Below are 23,400 nucleotides of genomic sequence, written 5' to 3'. Positions count from 1 at the left end.
GCATAAATTAAAAAAAAAATGTTAGATAATCATACACTTTCTAATACGACCAAAGACTGTGAAATGGATATGTGTATAGTTCTTGTAATTCTGGTGTGTATTGTGCATGCATTTTTTTCTCATTTTTATATTTTAGTTATTTATTTATTTTCATTTTAACTGTATGCACTGCTCACAGAGATACTCCAAATTTCACTGAACACAGGTACAATGACAAATAATAGCATTCTATTCTATTCTATTCTATTCTATTCTATTCTATAACAAGGTAAACTAAAAATATGTAAAATTCAGAAAAGTAAAAACTGAATTTATATTAAAGTGACCACAATAACAGTATAGTCATCTATTTTCTTATTTTGTTTAACAGTATATATGAAATACAAAGTGGTAAAACTTTACATCTATATAGTTATAGATAGTATATAATATATGTGTTATTATACATATAGTTCTCTTACTTATAAAGATATAATTCATAAGACATTAAATAACTGAATATTTTTGTGTTTTTTCATCAAAAAGGAATACACAATTTTGAATAAATTACTTACTAATAAAAAAAATACTTGACTCGTTTTTACTTATATAAAAATGCCGTTTAACATATGAAAATACGAATAAATGAGAAATACATTATTTATACCATCAGCTAAACCCGAATTATCCCGCACAGGCCAAACATCCCCAGGCTGAAGTGTCCTATAGCAAGGCACTGTCTGTTTACTATATGCAGAAAAACAAAAGCAAACAAATAAAACGAGTCTTCCGTTCTCGTTTGACATAAAAAGCACGTGATTCAATCCGCAAGCGATGCGTGGATCCCGACGCGCCGGTGACGTCGACAGAGAACGACGTTTCCGTAGCAACTGGGGCCGGTCCGTTATAACTGCAGCGGTCGCTTACAACCGGAGCTGATCGAGGAGTGACTGGGGGGGAAGCGTGTCGTCGGTAACCGGACACCCACCTCTGGCTCGCGGCGGGGGGGTGTAGAGACACGGGGGCGACGTAGTATCGAGGCGGCGAAGCCCGCAGCTGTGCGCGGAGATGCTGAACATGTGGAAAGTCAGAGAGCTGGTGGACAAAGCGTGAGTACCGATGAGCAGGTGGAGCTAAACCGCTAAGTGGCTTCTGAGCTAAGCGGTTAGCCGGGCGGCTCGAGCCGGGCAGCATCAGCAGCTTTTAGTGCTGTGACGTCACGGCGGTAGCCCTCAGCTGTTAGCGTCGACTAGCTGGCTAGCTGCCAATCTCTAACATTGATGCTTTAAATATAGATGTGTTTTTTTTTGTTGTTTCTTTTTTAAAGCTCTGTCTCTACCCACGTTGCTTAAAAATAACTAAAGTCAGGAGGGGAAAAGCGCGGTGCTATAAACCAGAGATGTATTTGTCTCGCATCCAGAGAAAATGCTATCCTATTAGCTAATTTTGCTAGCATCGCTAAGCCCAGGTCGGGTATGTTATGAATGTTTCTATGCGTGCTGCTGCAGAATCACGCCCTGTCCCACCCTACAGTAGTGCCCGCTATCCTTAATGGGCCTTCATGATTCAATATAATATATAGAGAAAGCTAAGCAGTAATCATGGGCATGTAACTGGTCGAATAAATGTATGTGGGCAGTAAATTTTTCCATTGCCTCGAGAAGCTACATCAGTCTGAGGAGGCCCATGTCCCCGTAGTCCAAACAACAAAGCTTGTTAGCCACTAAAACGACATGATCCAGGACCTAATGCTGGTGCTGCAGCCTGCCACATTGTACTGTTTGAACAGTAGATTACGCATGCTTCTTTGTGGTGTCTATTGTTGTATGCACAATGTGCTGCATAATGTGTACAGTCTCTGCACTGCAAGAACAACAGCTTCCTGTCACCTCAGGTCTCACAGAGAAACTGGGTTAGCTTTAGCGAGTTACCCACACTGCCTCAAATCTGTAAACGAAAATTGAGTTTCAAGTTTACTGAGATTATGTAGGTCAGAGAGTAAACCAACTTTTTTGAAAAGGTCCTTTCATTCATCTTTGGCTTATTCTCAAATCATCATATTTTCAGAACATTTTCTGCTCAACCACCGCTAATTTGGCTTAAATTTCGAATTTTGTCTTTATATCTTAATTAGCCAATACTTGGATATCTTTTATATATCCATCCCAAAAAAAATTATCCTGATCCGTTATTTTATGGTAAGATAGTGAAAACTTCAGCTGTTTATATTTAATAGTTTTTGATATATTTGTTGGTAAATACTAATTTCAAAGTGAGGGAAGAAAAACATGGTGGATTGGGTTGACTATTATACTTTACAAGACATATTTCAAAAGTCTTTCAAATGTGAAGGTAAGATTTCACATTCAACCATTATTATCTCCAAACAGTAGATGATAAAATTGGAGGTAAATCTGTGGTCAAGCTGAAGGCCCACAGTGATTTGAGATGGATCGCAGATCTAAACAGAACCTATAATAAACCAGCCTAAATAAAGTAAATACAATTGTCAAAAAATTGTCTCATAAGATTAAAAATTATACAAAAGGAGCTAAATGTCAAGGCCAAAGTGGCATCTGGATAATTCAAATTTTTAAGAAGATTTTAAGAAGAGCAGATATAAAGAAGCAGCCTAGGCAGAAATCTCAGCAGAGCTTTAGATGGAGAGATGGACAACAGCTCCCACCAGCTGTTGGTTGTACCTGGCTGGGCATAGTGAATGGCCTTTATTGATCTGCCTCAATAGAGCTGGCAGTTGTGGCTTTCCTTTTAAAAGTCAGGGTGACCTATAACTCTTGCTGTCTGTCTGTATCGCATCTACTGACAATATTACAGCTGAATCTTCCTCTAGCTGGGAAAGTGGCTGAGCTATGAAGGCAGAGATAGAGGAAAGGTTAAAAAAAAAAGAAGAAGAAGAAGAGAAAACAACCAGCTGCTTAGGAATCGAGAAGCGATAAGAGTGTTGAAGATCAGGAAGCAGGAAATAAAGACTATGATAAGGAAGAGAATGAGTGGTGCTTTAAGCTGATGTTCTTTGTCTGTGTTTATTTGCAAAACCAAGCTGTGTCCATTAAAAATGCAACATACACACATGCACACAAGCACAACAGTTCAAACAACCACAGCAGCAGGTGAGCCCTGAAATACAAAGAGGGCAGGAAACAGGCATTGTTTTGCCTTTTTTTTTTTTTCTTCTACACACACACACACACACACACACACACATACACACAAACTTTACTTTCCCACATCTCCCTTTTTGTCTCGAGAATCTGAAGTGCAGCAGTCAGGCTTTTACAAAGTTCATTCATTATTCAGTGAACTGGGATTCTTGTTATCAGAGAAACATTTGTTTCATTCTATTTAACTCTCTTGTATCCTGCATGAATATATGCATGACTTTAGCCATTTAATTTGTTGTTCTTGTTTCTTTTTGTTGATTCACCTGTGCTTGAAAATGATGATTTATCAATTGCTCATGAAGATGATGTGCCATATATTTGTGTCAACAGCACCAATGTGGTGATGAACTACTCAGAAATCGAGTCCAAGGTGAGAGAGGCCACCAATGATGACCCCTGGGGACCCTCTGGACAACTAATGGGAGAAATAGCCAAGTAGGTCATGTATTCACTCAGAGAGTGAGCGTATGTGTAGTGTAATCTGTGTAAATGACTTGCCTGCATTTGGTTTCTAAGCTTTTTAATGCTGTTTATTGTTTTTTGTATTTGTAGATCTACCTTCATGTATGAGCAGTTCCCAGAGGTGATGAACATGCTGTGGACCAGGATGCTGAAGGACAACAAAAAGAACTGGAGACGAGTCTACAAGGTACTGTTGGATTATTGTTGTGTACAAACCTGACTGAGGCAATTTTGGTCTCATGTCCTATAGGTGTTTTTTTTTGTTTGTTTGTTTGTTTTAAATCTGACATACTGGTTTACTTATATTTTTGAACACTGTCTGCTGTCAGACTTCATATGAAGAAAATGAACTTAAGCCTCAGTCACGCAGCTGTGGAGATTAGTTTGTGTTTAAGATTTTTAGAAAGAGGAAAGGGAACTTTAACACACTCTGAATTTGAGCATTTTTAGGAAACATTATTTCTCACTAACATCAACCAAATCTGACTCTTAATTTTTATTTAAGAAAAAATAAAATTTTCATCCTGTTTTCGCTTACTTTTATCTCTCTTTTTTTTTTTTCTTTTTTTTTTTTACCAGGCCTTACTGCTGCTGGCCTACCTGATCAGGAATGGCTCTGAAAGGGTCGTCACCAGTGCCAGAGAACACATTTACGACCTGAGATCTCTAGAAAACTACCACTTCATTGGTGTGTGTCTAAATGAATTTAATTGTTCTTTGTGGTCCAAAGTCTTCTTAATGTTCTGTGAATTTGAGCTGTGATGTGGTTATGTCTAAAAGAAATCTAGCATTTAGCTTCCAAGACATTGACCCGGGTGGCTGACTCTGGAAGAAAGGTTACAGTGTTGCTCAAAGTACTGTTGATAATAAATGTCACAGCTGTCCAGGTAATTGTCTTGTTTTCATTTCTGTGTTGCATGTGTCTTCTGTGTCCAGATGAGAATGGTAAAGATCAGGGTATTAATGTGCGTCAAAAGGTGAAGGAGATGGTGGAGTTCATCCAGGATGATGACAGATTAAGAGAAGAGAGGAAGAAGGCCAAGAAGAACAAGGATAAATACATTGGCGTCTCCTCTGACAGTATGGGCGGAGGAGGGGGCAGCTTTAAGAACTGTAAGTAATGTGCTGGGTTTTCTTTGACAGCCCAACTAATAACATAACTTTCCCCATCCAAAAATTTGTAAGGAGATTGTACAAAGCACAGTAGACTTGATTTTATTTTATTTATGAAAATGTTAAACCAGTGTTACCTGTATTATGTTTTTTTAATTTTTTTTTTTTTTATTGCTGTTAATTAATTCATTAACTTGTATTTGAGTTTGTCTTTTATTGATTAGGTAGATACTATACACCTATCTACTTCTATATCTCATATAAATAGTATAGATACTATGCATGTGCAGTTAGGTTTATACTAGTGGTACCAAAGACTGTTCATCCTTTGTTTGATTCGTATGAAACTGAATCATCTCCAGTTCTGTCATCTTTCCCTTCAGCTAATGAGTTGGATCGGAATAAGTGGGATGAAGACTGGGATAAAAGCAGAGGATCTTTCCCTTTTAGTGAGAAGCTCGGAGAGATCAGTGATAAGATTGGCAGCACCATTGATGACACTCTGAACAAGTTCAGGAAGAAGGAACGAGATGACTCGCCTGACAGAATTAGGTAAACATGCATTCTGGAATAATAATAATGAAAACTGATCTGTGCATGATTGCGGGGTTTAAGCTGCAGAAGATGTTATCACAGTAGCCAACTGAGTGCTCATAATAAATAAACAAAAATGAATGCATGGTCACCCACACATTGAACATCAAATGGTTTAATGTTTAAACCACCGGGACCTGGATTACTCATCCAACCAATAATGTGCACCGACATACAGTTATAGCACAATAACAACGAAACCAAAGAAAAATCTCCTGAGCGCTTATACATCCTTCTTGTGGTTGCCATAGTGACAATGAGGAGGACCGAGCATCAAGAAACGGTAGGCAGGAAGCACTCGAGTTCAAGGATGAGGAGGAAACAGTCACAACAAAGAGCATTCAGATCACACAAGCAACTGAAACCACCACCACCACCACACGGAAGCGCACCGTGGCAGCAACCAACAAGACCCTGGACCTGGGTGCTGCAGCCAACTATACTGGAGACAAGAGCCCAGAGGAGAAGGTATTTGCACATGCTCCTTACCAGATGTGTTAGAGTTTCAGTGTACTTGCACATGTGGACACTTTCCTCCTGCATTCTCTCTAGCCATCAAGCAGGCAGTCTTCCAGCAGTGGCCTGGCTGACCTGCTTGTGATCGACCCTTTATCCAATCAGAGCACTACAACAGGTAAATGAAAACTGCTTTTGTCACTTTTTTTTCTAGAACTTTGTATGAGTCAGTTTTTGTGTTGATCTCTCCAGGTGGCAGTTCAAACCTCATTGGTGGTTTTGCAGACTTCTCATCTCCTGCAGCTTCTGCCAGCCTCCCGACCTCCACCGGTAAACCTTATTTTAGTGCTGGCTTCATACTGTAGAATAATACACTTGACGTTTACTACCACTTATCATAGGCATAAATGTCTTGGTAATTTTTTTTATTTTTATTTATTTTTCTTGTTCTTTGAACTGTTCTTTTTCCAGGGTGAAATTATTTTACACCAATCATCTTTAATGACTGGAAAAAAAACAGGAGCTGGGTGCACGAGTTAAATTAATTTAGAATTTTCTCTAATATAAACAGGGTCAAAAGTTATATGCACAAATATATCCATACACCCCAACTCATACACCTAAACAGAAAAACGAGTACAGTTGTGGGATTCAGGAGGTGGGGGAACACTAAGATCTGTTGTAGTCACTTAGCATGGCAAAAAGAATCACAACTCAATTTTTGTTGTGAGCTCTAGTAAATTATTTATTTACTGGATTTATTTACATATTTAATTATGTATTTTTTTTTTTTTTTAAAGTTTGCAGGCTGTGATCAGCTCACCTGCTGCTCTTTGTGGATTTACAAAACTGAATTTAACAATATGTAAGCAAATGTCTCATATGCTAACTCGGCGGCTTTTCATTTCCTACTGTGACACTATACTATGGATTATCTTTTAACTAGACCATATACAGTTGGTATTCAGTGAATTAATTGAAGCTTGTACAGCTTAAATGTAGATTGATCTATTATGCTTTATGTAGCCGAATACCGACATCCGCACCGTAGCCACTGTGCACCAGTGCAACTTAGAATTCACCACAGGTACAAGCTATAAGCTTGCTGCAGGCTAACTTATTTATCCTGCACAAAACTACCCAGTATTTTCATGCAATGTTTGAATAATGCAAAGTTGGTATAAAAGTAAACATTTGTCAGAAAAACAAATACTCAAGTAAAGTATGGATACCTGAAAATTCCACTTAAGGGCGGTAAGGAAGTATTTGTACTTCATTAATTCCCACATTTGGTTTGGGATCATTGTCTTGTTGGAACAACCAACTGTGTCTATGTTTTAACCATCCATCTATGGATTTGAGGTGAAGTTGAAGAATTTGCAGGTAGTCCTCCTCTCTTAGTTCAGTTTTTGCAATGTACCACCCAAACAGCCCCAGAGCATGATGCTACGACCACCATGCTTAACAGTTGGTACAGTGTTCTTGGGTCTGAAAGCCTAACGTTTACTCCTCCAAACATAACTCTTTCTGTTATGGCCAATCTGTACTTCGTGTCCATAAAACCTTTTTCTAGGCTTTTGGCTTGGTCATGTAGGCAGCTGGAAATTTCACTTGAGCTTGAAGGTGTCGATTTTGGAGCAGGGGCTTTTTTCTTAGTTAACAGCCACTGCCCATTGCGAGGTAAAACTCGCTTCACTGTGGACAGTGACCCTGGCGTTTCAGCAGTCATTTAACATTTATGCTGAACAATCATTTCACCCTGGAAAAAGGGACTGTCAAAGAAATCATTATAAGCCCAAAATTACTGTGATATTTGTGCCCTTGAGTGGATGTAAACTTTGGACTATACTTTTATGTAGACTTTTTTCTTTTTTTGAGAATGTATATTTAGTAATACATTTTTAAAGAAGGATGCAGTAAAGGAGTGGAGCAGCTCCTGTCAATATGTTACAACTAAACGTACCTTTGCCATCCAATTGGCAGCTGCTGCATCATCCAATGGAAATGGAGAATTTGGGGACTGGAATGCCTTCTCTGCCAGTCCTCCAGCATCATCTAGTTCTGGTCCCTCCCAACCTGTCGCTGACTTGTTTGGCAGCGTTCAGTCACCCACAGCCCCGACCTCCAGTACCACCTCTATTCCACCTTCTGCTGAGCTTTTGGACCTGATGAGTGGAGTTAACAATCAAATAACCAGTCCACATACAACACTTAGTGCCTCTCAGAGCCTGACGTTCTCTCTGGGAGGGGTGACACCCGGTGCTTCTGGTGGTTTACCCACCATGCCCCTCTCTCGTTCTCAACAGGTAGGTGCAGTAACAAGGTGGTCTCATTTTTCTCATGAAATAAAATAAATAAATAAATAAAAATTGGGGGGGGGGCACTTCAGTTGAGAATGTACATTTTCAATTATTATACATATCACTATATTTATTTTTGTATTGTGTAAAGAAAACATTTTTATTTGTTTTTCAGAGTTTGGGAGCCATGTCATCTCAGCCACCCATAGGACAACAGCAGAAGGTTGGCGTTGGAGGTCAGGGAACATTAGGGTCAACCTGGTCTGACCCCTCTGTCAACATCAGCTTGGACTTCCTTTCAGCAGGCTTCAACCCCACTAAGACGCCACCCACACTCAACAATATCATCCAGCAACAAGGTATGTGTGTATTACACAGTAGGAGGAAACAAATAAGGATTTTAATTTATGCACATTACAGATTTAGTGTAATGGCAAAGTCAAAAGACCTTTTGGATATTCAATACTGTAGAAAAGTTTAAGGAAAGTGAAGATGTTTTTAAATAATAATCCCCTGCATGAAGAGTTAATGTGCAATAAACAGAACATTATAAAGTTGGTGTTCGTCCATAGACTTGCACTCATTTATTGAAAGTACTTGGCGTTCCAGAGAGGTTGCTCCTGTTGATGGTATGAAAGATGGATGTGGCTTTAAGGGTTAGAAATTGTCTGCATTCTTTTTAATGGCCAGCAGGGTTTGACTTTTAGTTCTAGAGCAGTCAATGGGAGGAAAAGCCCTCAGCTCCCTCACTCTGTGAGCTCAGTAAACCTAATTTCTGATGACTTTATGGGCTTAGTCGATAGTTTCGGTTCATCCAGAATAAAACATGAAGCCTCATGTAACTGTCTTATGTTGTTTGTCATTCTAAGAGTCAGAAAGGCAGTTTATCCCAGGTATGCTCATAGTCTAACAACTTACCAATCAAATTATTACTCAGATAGTGTAAGTCTTCAGTCAGATCCACGCTGTGCTCATCCCATTTGGTGTAAAACACAAAGATGGCAACCATTGAAACGCTCAGCTCAAGGCTTCCTAACTGGGCTTCATTAACCTTTGAGTGACCTCACATTACTTTGATGCTGGCTGTTATTGTTCTGGATATCTTCAGGAATGTGTCATAGTTGCTTCTGTCTCCTCATTATCCCTGTGATACTGACAGCATGGCTCTGTGAGACAAGGATCTGTTGCAGGTGTCGTCCTTGTTGCTGAAAATAATTGTTACTCTGTATGTAGGGATGTTTAATTTTCTGCCAACTGCCCTAAGCTTTTGTGCTGTAATGTATATTGTTTAGAATGGGCCATCTAATGATCCAGTTATTAGATGTTATAATACTTTATAAGTTGTACAGCAGAGAATATTGAGTAACTCTCCATATGTGTCCATGTAGGCGTGCCTCCCGTCAACCTGTTGGCCCAGAACTTCGGAGGACTGAACCTCAGCTCTCCGCCCCATGCGGCATCAATAAGACCACCAGCTAATCCCATGATGGTAGGCAACCCCATGACAATGGGCATGCCTGCAACAATGACAACTGGCATGCCTGGCTCCCTGGCCACAGGTATGCCAGCTTCAATGACCGCAGGTTTACAGGGTGGGATTCCTGTAAACCAAAGCATGATGGGAATGAACATGAACATGAATATGGGCATGTCTGCTCCGGTGATGATGGGCAGTATGGCTGGAATGGGAGTTCCAGCAGTAGGGATGGGCCTACCACACTCCATCACCCCAGCTGTGGTTCCACCCAAACAAGATGCCTTTGCTAACTTTGGCAGTTTTGGGAAATAAAGGTTTGTGTTTGTGTGCGTATGTGTGTGTTTGAGTGAGAGAGAGTTGTGTGCGGGTGTGCATGACTGACTTGATGAGGGAGTGAATTATGAAAGGACTGCTGTACTCGAAGACAACCTTGCATGAGTCTCTTTTTCTGCTTCTGCTTCCTTTGGTGAAGTAATCATTCGTCACCCCAGTCTGCTGATACAGGGGGACGCAGGGGAAAGCACCCACTGGTGCTCCTCATCCAGTGGTAATTAGATGTATGAAATTCTCGGAAATGGAGAGAAGGTGTCATCACAAAGCCTCTAGTCATTACCTCCTTGTAGGGGGTAAAGTCTTCGTCTTTAACGGTTTCATATACAGTATTATTCACGGTGTATCTCTCTTCAGTACAGAAACACTGCAAAATCCTTCCATCTGTATCTGCTCAGAGAAATTAATCACTGCAGTGGACTCCAATAAAAATGGCATTACTGCCTTAACTTTTTATACCTGTGAAATCATGTTCTGTGTGGTTTCAACCAAATTCAGTAGCAGAATAGAATCTGTTCCATCATGCCAAGAGATACATTTTTCCTTCATCTCTTTCACACTGACGCTGTGTGAGCGCACTGCTAATCCTGCCTCAGTGACTTGAGAACCAGCCCAGATTTCAACAGGTTAAAGAAGCGAATATTACAGTGTTATGTAACAGAAGTTGTTTAAAAAAAAAACACACAATTTTTTTTTTGACAGCTGCAGCAGTCTTTATTTTTTTTATTTCTTTGTGCATCAGTACCTGCACTCGTCTGCAGAAGAGAGGCACTTGTACCTCTGGAGTGTAGACAATTCTTAATCTCGTCCATCAAAGGGTAGAAACCTGAACATGTTGAGGTACCACTTGATGCTTATACTTATTCTTGAGCCATATGAGTGTGGATTAATTGCTTTCATGCTTTTTCTCTTTTTATCAGGCTTGTAGCTTTTCTCTATAATGGATGCTCAGTATGTGAATAACATGCCCTTCAAAAGACAACATAAACTAATATATCTACTGTAAAATACTCGGAGGAAATTTAAAGTTCATAACAGTCAGTTACTGTTAAAAGTGGCACTTGCCCTGTATTTATATTTTATTGTAGGTGCATCTGACATCTACAAGCCTCATTAAAAGGCTGTCAGTATTTTATTCAGAGTATTTTCCACTCCTATTTTCCCTTAGACCTCCTTGTGATTGTGTCATTTCTTTCTACATATTTCTGTTAGGTCTCTTCTGCTTTGCGTATGGACACCATATATGTATTGTATGTATTGATTGCGGGAAAGGGCGGGGCCAATATTTACAAAACTGAAAACACAATCTGCAACATTTTTGTTTGAGTGAGACAATGCTGAATTTTTTGAGACGGCTGCCTGCCTACATTTATTTAGAAAGTATTTTTGTCAACTCACACTTCACTTGGAGGTGGGGGTCTCTTGGTTGCTAAGAAAAAATCTGGCCTCACCTTTTGATACTTCATCTGCTTAGTTATCATAAATGGTTATGGAAGGTTTGGGGATCTTGAGTGGAGTTTGTGTGAGAGGTGTGTGTGTGTGTGTGCGTGCGTGTAGTTTTCTGTTTGATGTGCAGACACAGCTCAGCAGAACCTCTTGTCATGTTTTTGAGGCACTGCACTCCAAAAGACCAAATCTTTATTTTGTTACTCTTAAAAGGATAACACCATAGCTATTAGTTTAATATTTTATTAGTTGTAATTTTATGTTCATATGGGAGAGCTACTGATGATGTAATTTAGTTAACTGAAATCATGATTTTATTTTATTTTTTTTCTCAGTACAGCTCATTTAATTTGATTGTACCCTATATTTTCTGTAATTCATTCAACAATAAATTAAATGACAACATGAACCGAGAGTTTCCTTCTTTGTGTACTTATTATAGGCTAGTTTCTCTTTGTCTTTTTAAAAACGCATTTTTGGTATTTAGATTTGGTATCTATGGGGGACATTGGTGAACTTGAGCAGTCTTCAGCAGTAGTTTTGTTTTTTCTTGAGCTTTTTATGTTTTGTTTTTGTTAAGCCAGTAAACACTACCATACCATCTTTATTCATAAAGCACTTTAACATAAAACCAGAGTTGTTTTGTTGTTGTTGTTGTTTTTTTTTGTTTGTTTTTGTTTTTTTAAAAAGGTCAAATTGAGTCAACCCCTTAAAAGACAGCCAAAGGCTTTAGCAAATAAATGTGTCTTAAGAGGAGTTTTAAGCTCAGAAAGAGAAGAGGCCTGCCTAACGTGCAAGGGCAGATCATTCTAAAACTTTGGAACACTGACCCATGAATCATTCAAGCATAAAAAGGCAACTAACTCAAGAAATGAACCAGTGTCTATGCATAGCAGACAGCTTAGCAAAGGACAAGTGACAAAAAAATACGGACAATAACAGTTTGACAGACATAGAATGTTTTTTGTTTTTTTGCACCAACAAGGTGATTCCCAAAGAGCTAAAAACCAACAACTTGGCATACCTCAGTATGGTAAACGGTGAGTTCTTAAGATTTGAGGAAAAGTTGGGAACCAAAGAAATGTTGTGCCTAATAAAATCCAGTAAAAACCTCAGACAGAACCATATCCACAGAGATGGATTTCATTGATCTGTCTACTGTTCACTGAAGCCTCATCAGAAATGGTTTCAGTGGTAAGTGAACTGGTTCTTACATAGTGCTATAAGAAAAGATTTCAATTCAATTTTATTTATATAGCGCCAAATCACAACAAAAGTCGCCTCAAGGCGTTATGGTGTGTTGAATCAAAATTTAAAATTTGATGTCCAAATCATCAATATGTACAGAGAAAGGAGGGAATTGAGGGAATTATGAACACAGAAATGTACCATCAGATTTAGGTCCACCTAACAATCTGTAAAGCATCTGATTGGCAACCACTACATTTTTTAACATGACTTTGATCTCAAACACTGTCCCTGCAGTAAAAGCATATCTGAATAGAAAAAAACATAATAGAGCAATATCAGTCATAAATTGGCCTCCCCAGAGCCCAGACCTCAACATTACTGAAACGGTGTGGGATCACATGGACAGAGAACAGAACAAAAGCCAGTCAACATCCAAAGAAGCCTTTTGAATTTCCTTCAAGAAGTTCGGAAAAGAGAGTTCAGTCTGTAACAAAGAATAAAGGTGCTCGGTCCAAATATTCACTTTGAAGCTCATTAAAATTGTACAAACTCTGTTTCCCCCCCCTTAAAACGGTATTTCCATGCATGTTAGCACATGTTGCAGTAATTCGTTACACCTGTTTCCAATTTTCCTGAAAATTAAACAAATAAAGGAATCAAGGGTCCCTCGAGACTCGAGACTTTTTCATAGTTCTGTACATTTCCAGACATGTTTGAAATAGTTTTTAACCTTATAACTTGCAGAATGGTGTAAAAGTAGCTATTTTTAATTATCGCATCATCTTTCTCTGTAAAACTCTTAAAACCCATTTTACAAACACATTAGCATTCAACGTTCAGATCTCGCGCTGCGTAACGTCCCCGTTTGGCAACTAACGGTTTTGAATTCGTTCACACGCAATTAAAAAACACGCACAACACACAGAGACTTCCAAAATAATCGCTACAACAGTCTCACAATGGAAACCAACTCCAAAAGGATAAAACAAGAGGAAGAAGAGGCTGAAGAAGGTAGTTCTAAACACCCGTGGCTAAGTGTCAGCCCGGGTCAAGAGACCTTTCGGGATTGTCCAGTCAAAAAAGAGGGACACCAGAGCGGGATCAGCGGGCCAACTACTCCCAGAAACAAGACCAGTTTGGCCTCAGTTGAAACAGGTAAGTTACGAGAGAAAAAGTATCCACCTCCAAATGAGTATCCAAAATTATGACGGGGCTAGGTTAGAAAAGGTGGTGAACGAATGATCCCTTTTCAGGTAACAATGGGATGTTTCAGGGTTGTGGAGTTGGTGGATATTTGAAGGAGGAACCCGACCACTTCGCCCGAACCTCGCCCACACAGGGAGATGATATTCCGGCTGTCTGTTTTACCATCCAACCAACAGAGGAAGGTATCATACGTAGTAGCTGTTAACATAGCCTGCTAAATCGTATTTGTATTAAATAAACGTGTATGCAGGAGTGTTTTCAGGACTTTTTCAATGTGATGGACCAGCACAAGGTATTGCGTGTCTTCTTATGAATAAAAAAAATGAATAACTGTTTTAAAAAGTAGTGAAACAAGTATTTATAACTTTTAAGTGAAAGTATTACTAATACTACAAACAGTAATAATACAAGTACTAAGTAATAATACAAACTGTTTTAGTATCAGAATGTACTTGAACTATCTAAAGTAAAAGTACCACCATTTATTATACAGACCCATGTCCATGATATTGTTGGATCATAATTATTGATTCATTAATGTAAATGTCACTATAAGTATAGTGGTAGGTAGAATCTATATTAACAACCCAACAAGGAATTAACCTCAATTATGATATACTAGGTGAAAAGTAACGGTATGTATGGAAGAATTTCAAGATCTTAACTTTTTAAGTGAAAACAGGAATCATTTATGAAATCAAAATCACAAACTCCTGGCCTTTCTGCATGTTATTACAGTATGATGCAAACGTCTTTAGTCATCCCTCATTTTTATTATATTTTGCCAGAAAAAAGGAAATTAGGTGCAGCAATTTATTGAAACGTGCAGACATACATGGAACTACATAAGGGAAAAACTGAGTTTGTACAATTTCAGTGAGCTTAAAAGTCAATATTTGGTATGACCACCTTTATTCTGCAACACAGCCTGAACTCTCATAGCCAAGCTTTTCATATAATTTCTTTAAGTAGTCTTTGGGAATAGTTCAGGCATCTTGATGGACATCCAAAGGCCCTCTTTGGATGTTGGCTGCCTGTTTAGTTCTCTGTCAAATGATCCTACACTGCTTCAATAATACTGACATCTGGGTGCTAGTGAACATCCGAAGCGGGTGTAGGGAGGCCAGTCCATCAATTAAAGTGTTTGACTGTGTGTTTTTCTATCCAGGTATGCTTTTACTCTATTGGGAGTGTGTTTAAAGGTTAAAAAAAACCATTCTAAAAATATTTATAAAAAATTCAAGAGAAAATTAACAAAAATTGCCAGTAATATAGTTACACAACGTTTATGTCTCCCACAGACATAAAGCAAATGCAGACTGGCAGAGACGCAACTGGACACATTAAACGGCCACTGAATGCTTTCATGGTGTGGACTCGCATACACCGCAAGGTCCTGCAGAAAACCATGACAAGAGGCAGTTTTAAAAACATTAGCATTCAGCTCGGGTTGGAGTGGTCCAAGCTTAGCAAGGAACAGAAGGAGCCCTACTTTCAAGTGGCTCATAAACTGAAAAACATCCATAGTCACCAATTTCCTGGTATGAAGCAAAAACCCTAGACTACCTGATTGTAAACATTTATTGCAGAGTAAAAGTGGATCTGTTTTCCATTAACACTTGTCTTTGTTTCATCATGCCAGATTACGGGTATCAACCCAGAAAGAGGAAGCACAGAGAATATTTCACCCCAGTGAAATACACAGGACAGGAAGCTACACAGGACAGGGGGCAGCACCAGTCTAGTTTTCCCCCCTTTTTCCCACAAGAAAAGACAACACTGTGTTCAGTTCAGCCCACGTGCCCGGTCCCCATCATATCTTCGGCACCCGCTGTCTCCTACAAAGTGTACTATAATCCCTACTACCTACTACCTGTCCCCTATGTGTCCAGTCTGAGTTACCATATTGATTTAGCCAGGTAAAGAGACAGCCACTTTCATGACACAGAAAACTCAGACTTTTAAGCACTACATAACTCACGAACACATTAATCTTGCGGCAATACACCAACAGCATAAACGTCACAGAGAAGTCCAATTCAGTGACACCGTTTATTGAGACACGTGGAAATCGTTAATCATGGCAGCAGGCCTGTCAATCAAAGCGACCATGCCGCTAACTCCTGTATCCTGAGTTATCAAAATGTTCCCACAAATCGATCCTTAGATCATAAGCCAGTTTTTCTATGAGGCTGTAAATATGCTTTTTAATGTCGCTTAGTTGGATATTTTAACATGGCTGTCTATGGCCATCAACTTGCTTTTGGAAGCAACCCCTAGTTACCACTAAAGGAAATGCATTTTTTTGCCTTCATTTTTCAGCACTATAGGGTTTCGACTTGATTAAGTCTTATATCAGTCAGGAGTTCTTATGTCAGGCAATTAATTTATTTTTAATCAACATATTGTACATTAGTGTTACACCAAGCAGCCACAACAAAAGACGCACGGACAGATGAAGTTTGATCCCTTGCATCCGTCTGAATGTAGTTTTGACATGTAGCAACTCCCCATAGCCCAACCTGATCGAGCACCCTCACCCAAACCAGTCACCACTTTTACCATCCTAGTAAGAGACAATGGTAGTGTGTGCAAAAGCTGCTCGCAAACAAGCTGCAGTTAGTGTTACTCATCCAGACACCCCAGGTCACCCAGCAGGTCCGTTATCATTGCTCTGGACAGGTCAGGGCTCTTTGGGCAATAGATGGTGCATAAATGTAATATTAGAGCTTTAACAGAATGTAAAGATTCTCATAGTTGGCAGTTACTGGACATTTTATTTCACTGTCACATTTTCTAATAATTACCTTTCCATGTCGTTATGTATGGCTTTTCTCTATATGTCCAAATCCAAGGAGCTCCATGGAAGAAGGGAGGGCTCACCACTGCATTCACCCGCAGACAGGCCAGATTGTTCCAGCCTTCCTCAGCAGGGAAACAGCGCAGCAGCCTAACAGCACTGAGAAAATCCTCAGTGGTTCATTCACATTAGAGAGCTACACACAGCCCAGCATCCTCACCAATCAGCAGCTGTCTTCAAACAGAAACGAGGCGAACAAATCTGAGGGGGAAATCGACGTGGTTGGACTGTTCTAGGAGATGTTCAGCACACACTGGCTGATTTGCATTTGAGCAAATCAAATATACATTTTTCGCATATTAATAGTTTATTCATTTTTATTCTACTTTTTGTTTAGCTGTTGTCATGTATTTAGAGCACTCCACAACACAAAAAGAAATTGTGCTTTTTTTTATTGCTACTGATGTAAACTAACAGCAGAAACACAGAATGAATGATGTTGACTGCACACATGCTTCAAACAGCAGTGTAATCTGCTGCAATTAGTAAATCAGCAATTCTTCTTGAAACATTTCATTATATACCTATTTCATTACATGAAAGCTCAATGTGCTTAACATAGAAGATAAAAACTACAATGTCTTAAGGCATTCCAAATAATAAAAGTAAAACCACTTTACAAAAGAATAATCTTAACGGTCACACATAAACACACAGCTGTTATAATGGACCTCAGGTCAGGCAGCTTGTTCCAAGGAATGGGACCACAATAACTGAAATCCCTCTTGGCATACCTGGATGTGATTCTGGAAACAGTTACAGTTTTTTACAGCCGCTAGGACACATTTCACAATACTTAGGTCACTTTTGCAAAACTCTTCACACAATTCTCCTAACTGACCTTCAGCTTGGCAAAGCAGTTCATTTCACATTCAAAATGCACTACAACTACCAAAACACTTCATTCAGGTCTCAAATAAACTCATTCTTCCAGAACACTAGCAAAGGTTGACAGCCGACAAACACACTTTGTCACCCACAAAACAATGACCTAAAAAACACTAACAACATGTAGCATTACACAGTGTTTTCTTGTGTAAAACAAGGACACATCTCTGTTTATAATTTCAATATATGTTACTGGAATGAATCAGACATCATGCAGAATTCGTTAATATTTGTTTATGTATTTTTATTTTTTTGCACTAAGTAATCCCAAAATACAAGAATTTGTATACACACCATCCACTGATACACATACAATAGTAATGCTAATCTGCTCAGTCTTCTCCATTTGGCCACAGGTTCCCATCCACATCACATCTTATGTCATCTAGGGCAATACACCTAGGAAAGAATCTTCTGGCTGCCAGAATTGAAGGAGTTGAAAAATTGAAGGAGTGACACCTGTGTAGATGTTCATCTACAATGAGAATCAGCTGTGGCTGGTTAAACTGCATTTTTAGATTTAAAATATGTTTCAATAAAATATTGCTGTTGGATTTTGCTGTCTTATTCAGTTTTGCATTGTGTTATTGTTTTGGCCATTAGTTTAACAGTTTTGAAAACAGTATGTAAGTACATGCAAAATGTCCTGTACGTACAAAGATTTTTGGCAGTTGTTGTGTCTGAGTGAGAAAATAATTCATGAAATTTGAGAGATTTAGTCATTGAATGCATTTTGTGCCAAAACAATGATAACTGATCCTCAGTTTAGCCCACATAGACTTCTGTTGTGCTCACTGTGTGAGGAGTTTTGCAAAAGTGACCTAAGTATTGAGAAATGTGTCCTAGCGTCTGTAAAAAACTGTAAAAGCTCTGCACCCAATAGCCTGAGAAGTCTAATCAGGTTATAGACAATGATCAAATTAGAGATGTTGTGAGGGGAGCCAAACCACTGAAAGCTGCTTCATGAAGTAATAGAAGTATTTTAAAGATAATTCTACATTGAGAGCCTGTGAAGTGGTTTCAGTATTGCAGAAATATGGTAAAGTTTCTGTGTGTGTGTGTGTGTGTGTGTGTGTGTGTGTGTGTGTGTGTGTGTGTGTGTGTGTGTAAGGCCCACTGATGATTCGGGTGATCCTGCAAATAGAGGAATAGTCATAACCTGATTTATATATTGTTTTATATGATTTCACAGTTTTTGAAAGTGCCTTGAGGCACCGAATTCAAAAAAGCATTTGCTTCAAGGTGCTCTATATTATAAGGTCAAGAACCTACAATAATACACAGAAAACCACAACAATCAGATGACCCCTCCATGAGCAAGCACTTTGCAACAGTAAGAAAGAAAAACTCCCTTCTAACAGGAAGAAACCTCCAGCAGAAGCAGGATCAAGGAGGGGCATCCATTTTTCCTGTCTGGTTTGGGATGTGTAAAGAGTACTGGACCCAGAATTGACCCTTGAGGAACACCTGGTTTCATTCTGCAGCTCTAAAATTACTAATTGAAACATAAAAACTTTTACCCTTTAGGTATGACAACAACCTGTCAAGAACCTGACCAACCTTAAAGTACTATTGGTCTACATTCTACATTCTCAATAAGCTGCAGAAGCAAAACACAGAAACAATCGAGGAGTTGAAAATCCTCATCCTCGAGAAAAAGGTGCTCGTGGAAAAGCAGCTGGAGAAAAAGAAAAAACGCTTCCGCTTCTTCTGGAGGAAGAACACTCCTTCTTTCACTACTGTCGATGCCATCTCTTCTTCCCCCACCTCTGTTCCAGCTTAATTTTCCAACTTTACGCTCTTCTTTACATCCCCCCCCACCCCCACCTTTTCTTTTTTATTAATAATTGAACAATAAAAACAATTGGCTGCTAATTAAATGTGTCAAATCAATGTCTTTATTCAAGAATACAAGAAATGTGTGTGTGTTTGTGTGTGTGCATAATATACATACTTTACGTGTTGGATCCAAATCCCACAAGGAATTAAATAAAACAAGAAGACAAACAAAAACAAATATTTCTCTCCCTTCCCAGGTCAGGAATCAGGATGAGGAAGAAATTAGGTCAGATCAGTGCAGGATTTTGCACTACTGACATAAAGTTTCTGCTGATTAAAAAAAGTATGTCGATATTTCTGAAATACATTTGCAAACAAATAACTTTGACAACTTATGTTTTTTCATAAAAGAAAAAAGAAAAATCAGAGAGCAGAGCTGGTAAAACAGCTTAGCTCTGCAGGTTACAGGAGATCAGATGCCAAATACTTTTCATGACAGTCTTCGTTATTGCATAAATCTCCCCTTTTATCATTGATCAGTAAATCACTGCATATAAATTCATCTAACCGTTATAATTTCATGAGTAAAGATTCTCGGATGATTGAATGGCGGTTTTAGTAAATGTTGAACTTTATTGTGATTTCTATTTTTAGAATCAATAGCACACATTTTGATTTAGTTTTGCAAGTTGCTGATTTCACACAGATCCACTGCCCAAAAGTGCCTTTGAGTTTTTCATCATTTAACAAGAACAGGCTCAGGCAATCATTGTGTAATTAGGCTTAGCATATGTGACAGTACATGGCACAAAATAAACAAGATGTTTCCATGTAACTAAATCCAAATTTTAGTCCCAATTTTTGTTGACTATAATGAAAATATATACTCTTTAGTATTACATTTGCTTCTGTACTTGGGGTCATTATCCTGTTGCATGGCCTAATTTAGGAGTAGCTTTAGCTGTCAGACAAACGGCCTCACATTTGACTCTAGAAAACTTTGTCATGCAGAGGAGTTTGTCAGCTGCAAGGTGACTATCTCTTGTGGCTGCAGAACAAGCTCTTTTTGAAAAAATCACCACCCTTGAACCAGCATAGTTGACATTTGGTTTGAGGTGTTTGATTCTTGCTGAAGGTGCTGTGTATTATGGCCAAACCTCCACTTCGGTCTCAGATGCAGCTCTTGGGTAGTGCAGTTTCTCTGAGCACTGAACGATTTTTGGGGTGGATCTGAATGCTGCAGAGTAGCAGACTTGCTGTTTGCTAGTCGGGGCAGGGGCCTTCTGGTCGGGGTCTGGGATGCTGGGCCTCCCGGGTGCTGCAGGACTGTTTGTCTCTTCCCCAGGGAAAAGGATAACATCTCCTGGGGTATAGAGTATGTGTGGGGAGTGTGAGTACAGTGTCCATTTCTGTTTGTCTCCATGTTGGGCGAGTGTCGAGTATTTATATATGTGTGCATGAGGGTGGGAATGCATGTTTGTGTATGTGTGTGTCTGTGTCAGGTGGGGTCTTAGACGATCTGAGAACAGCTCAGGTGCCCTCAGACGTCGGTGCATTGGTGGTTCTTGCTGTCCAGGACTGGGCGCTCAGGTATGTACCGGTTCACTACCGGTGCCTGCTTGGCAGGGGCTGGTGCCTGTGGCTCAGTTGGGTCCCTTCTGGGGGGTGAGGGGGTGCTCGGACCTCAGGCCTCAGTCTGCTCTGGCTGCTGGCGGAGCCCACGGACACGTCACTGCAGCTCCCTGTGGCTTCTGCACCGTGCCTGCTTGGTGACCCCACATCTCAGGCTCTCCTCAGCTCTTTCCAGGAGGGTGGCGCGGCTGCCCCTCCGATGGTCCTCCTTGGGCTCTCGTGCTCTGGGGGCTTCTGGATGTCTGGGGCCTGGGGGAAAGAGCTATGGCTCCCCACAACCTCTAGCAGAAATTCACATGGAGAAACCTTTTGAATACAAGCGCACTCATCTACACAGGTGTGCACACAGGTATACACACGGGTGATCACAGACACAAACCATATCTTTCTTAGCTGCTACCTCAAAGCACATCATGCGCTGTCGGTCTTGCGTGCTGCAAAATAACATTCACTATTTAGTATTTATTGTTACTTACACTTGTCTAGGTTATTGCTGTGGTCTCCATATTGTTTTGCTCTCTTTTTGCTTGTTTTCTTCTTTTTTCTCTTCTCTCACTGTCCCTCATCCTCTCTGTTTTTCTTTCCCTCCCTTTCTTTCTCCCTTTCCCATCCCCCAGTCATGTCTGTCCAGTCTGTAATAAATAAAATAAAAAATAAATAAATAATAATAACAAAGGTCAATCAAGTTACCATAATGATCCACTTGGTAAAATTAATTCATTGGGCATCTTTCTTGGCCTTCAGGCAATACTTCTGATTGCTAAAGTACCAAACTATTATCTTGCCTCCCAGTATCGATCAATTTGGATCTGGCTGCATGCAGAGGAGTGAGGTTCGATGGGTTCCAATAGAACAACATGAGGTGAACCCCATACTATTAAAAGATGTTCTATTTTTAGGTACAAAAAAATGTCTATCCAAGCTCACAAACAATTTGATAATATTAAACACCTTCTGTGCCTGGCACGAATCCCACTCACTTCTGAAAATAAATATCTCTTTTCTTAGAAGGACACCCCTATGGGGCAACCCTGATCTCCCTCATCATATTGCTGACCCAATATTGCGGGGATGGAAGGACAGAAATATTCGAACTGTTGCCGACTTATACAATAATGATACATTTATTGACGTTCAACAACTAAAGGAAAAATTCAAACTCCCAGGACAAAGTTTCTTCAAATTCCTACAAATAAGAGATTGGGTCAAAGAGAAATCCAAAGGGTTATTCCCCGAGATACCAAAAGAAACTCCTCTTGAAACACATCTTTGAACCAAACCATGGAAGTCAATAAAAGGAATAGCATCTTCTATATATGCTATTACCAATGAAAAGTTATCTGACCATAACAAAGCGTCGATAAAAAGAAAATGGGAGACAGACCTGGGCCATGTCTATGAAGAGGTAGAATGGCACCATTTATTGGAACAGGCACAGACCATGTTAATTTCTACAAAACACAGGCAAATGCAATTTAATATATTTCATAGGATATATAACACCCCTTATAAGTTACATAAAATTGATAATAATTATTCCCCCAAATGTTTGAGATGTAAGGTGGCAGATGGTGATCTCCTGCACATGCTGTGGAATTGCCCAGTGATAGAGGAGTTCTGAAGACGGGCCATTGAAATAATCTCAAGGGTAATGGGGATCCAAATCGAACTGGATCCAAACTATGGATTCTAGGTGACACAGGTTCTATTAATGTGAATTATCATAAGAAATATTTTATTTTACTTGCGAGTACTGCAGTGAAAAAATGTATTCTGCTACATTGGAAATCTGAAAACTCTCCAACACTGAAACACTGGATTAATCGAGTAGCGTCTCTCACATTGAGGTTATTGTCTTAAAATAACAAGTTAAATAAATAACACACACACACACACACACACACACACACACACACACACACACACACAACACACAATATATATATATATATTATATAATAATATATATATAATATATATATATATATATATATATATATATTGCTGAGCAAATAATGATTAGAAATAGGCTGATAATTATTAATTACCAATGGATCCGCAGAATGATAATAGCACATGTGAGAGAAACAGATCGTTGGCCGTAAAAATATGTTGATAATATTTACTAGTGATTTTAAGATGATATCATGCACTTTTAGGTTTGTGACTACATTTCAGAATGAAGGCCTTCCAGTAAGCGCAGGGCGTTTCCACTATATGGTGTACTGCCACTTCTTTTAAGTAGCGGAATGCCATCTCAACAGGTGTAAATCAAACAAAACACGGACACCAAAACACAAGTGGAGTGTGTGCAAATCTCCAGTGATTAGAATCCGCTTTATTATCAACAGCACGGAGCACCGACTGAACAAAGACATCATGAAAAATGGGACCCAAACGGACCAATGAACACTTTACTGAACGTTCGCAAGAAAGACAATATCCAATCACAGTCCACGCAGCTCGAACTGTATCGTGACTGAGGTCCGCGCCTGGCGAATAGGA

The 23,400-nt window shown here is 39.4% G+C and overlaps 2 protein-coding genes across 4 annotated transcripts; both read left to right on the top strand.

Annotated features, from left to right (window-relative positions):
• Positions 1-835: 835 nt before the first annotated feature.
• Positions 836-11,748, top strand: LOC102313653 (clathrin interactor 1). The gene is made up of 12 exons (XM_005926325.3): positions 836-1,088; positions 3,492-3,596; positions 3,714-3,810; positions 4,203-4,311; positions 4,560-4,736; positions 5,120-5,288; positions 5,582-5,798; positions 5,883-5,964; positions 6,039-6,116; positions 7,770-8,092; positions 8,262-8,445; positions 9,475-11,748. The coding sequence occupies exons 1-12, from the start codon at positions 1,048-1,050 to the stop codon at positions 9,873-9,875; spliced, it is 1,983 nt and encodes a 660-aa protein (XP_005926387.1). The 5' UTR covers positions 836-1,047; the 3' UTR covers positions 9,876-11,748.
• Positions 11,749-13,200: 1,452 nt separating this feature from the next.
• On the top strand, positions 13,201-17,309 carry LOC102288551 (transcription factor Sox-14). Of its 3 annotated transcripts, none has more exons than XM_042222309.1 (5): positions 13,202-13,685; positions 13,784-13,918; positions 15,038-15,277; positions 15,379-15,583; positions 16,592-17,309. In XM_042222309.1, exons 1-5 carry the CDS (start codon positions 13,490-13,492, stop codon positions 16,830-16,832), a joined length of 1,017 nt encoding a protein of 338 aa, XP_042078243.1. In that variant the 5' UTR covers positions 13,202-13,489; the 3' UTR covers positions 16,833-17,309. The 3 variants fall into 3 exon arrangements, with proteins under 3 accessions (XP_005926392.1, XP_042078243.1, XP_005926391.1); XM_005926329.3 differs by having other exon boundaries at positions 13,204-13,685; positions 15,379-15,655; XM_005926330.3 differs by lacking the exon at positions 15,038-15,277 and having other exon boundaries at positions 13,201-13,685; positions 15,379-15,655.
• Positions 17,310-23,400: the final 6,091 nt, after the last annotated feature.

This window comes from Haplochromis burtoni, unplaced genomic scaffold, assembly GCF_018398535.1.
Source record: "Haplochromis burtoni strain Fernald_Lab_line unplaced genomic scaffold, NCSU_Asbu1 Contig_83, whole genome shotgun sequence".
Lineage (NCBI taxonomy): Eukaryota > Metazoa > Chordata > Actinopteri > Cichliformes > Cichlidae > Haplochromis > Haplochromis burtoni.
Note: the sequence above shows the minus strand (reverse complement) of the source record. Positions and strands in the feature narration are given on the sequence as shown.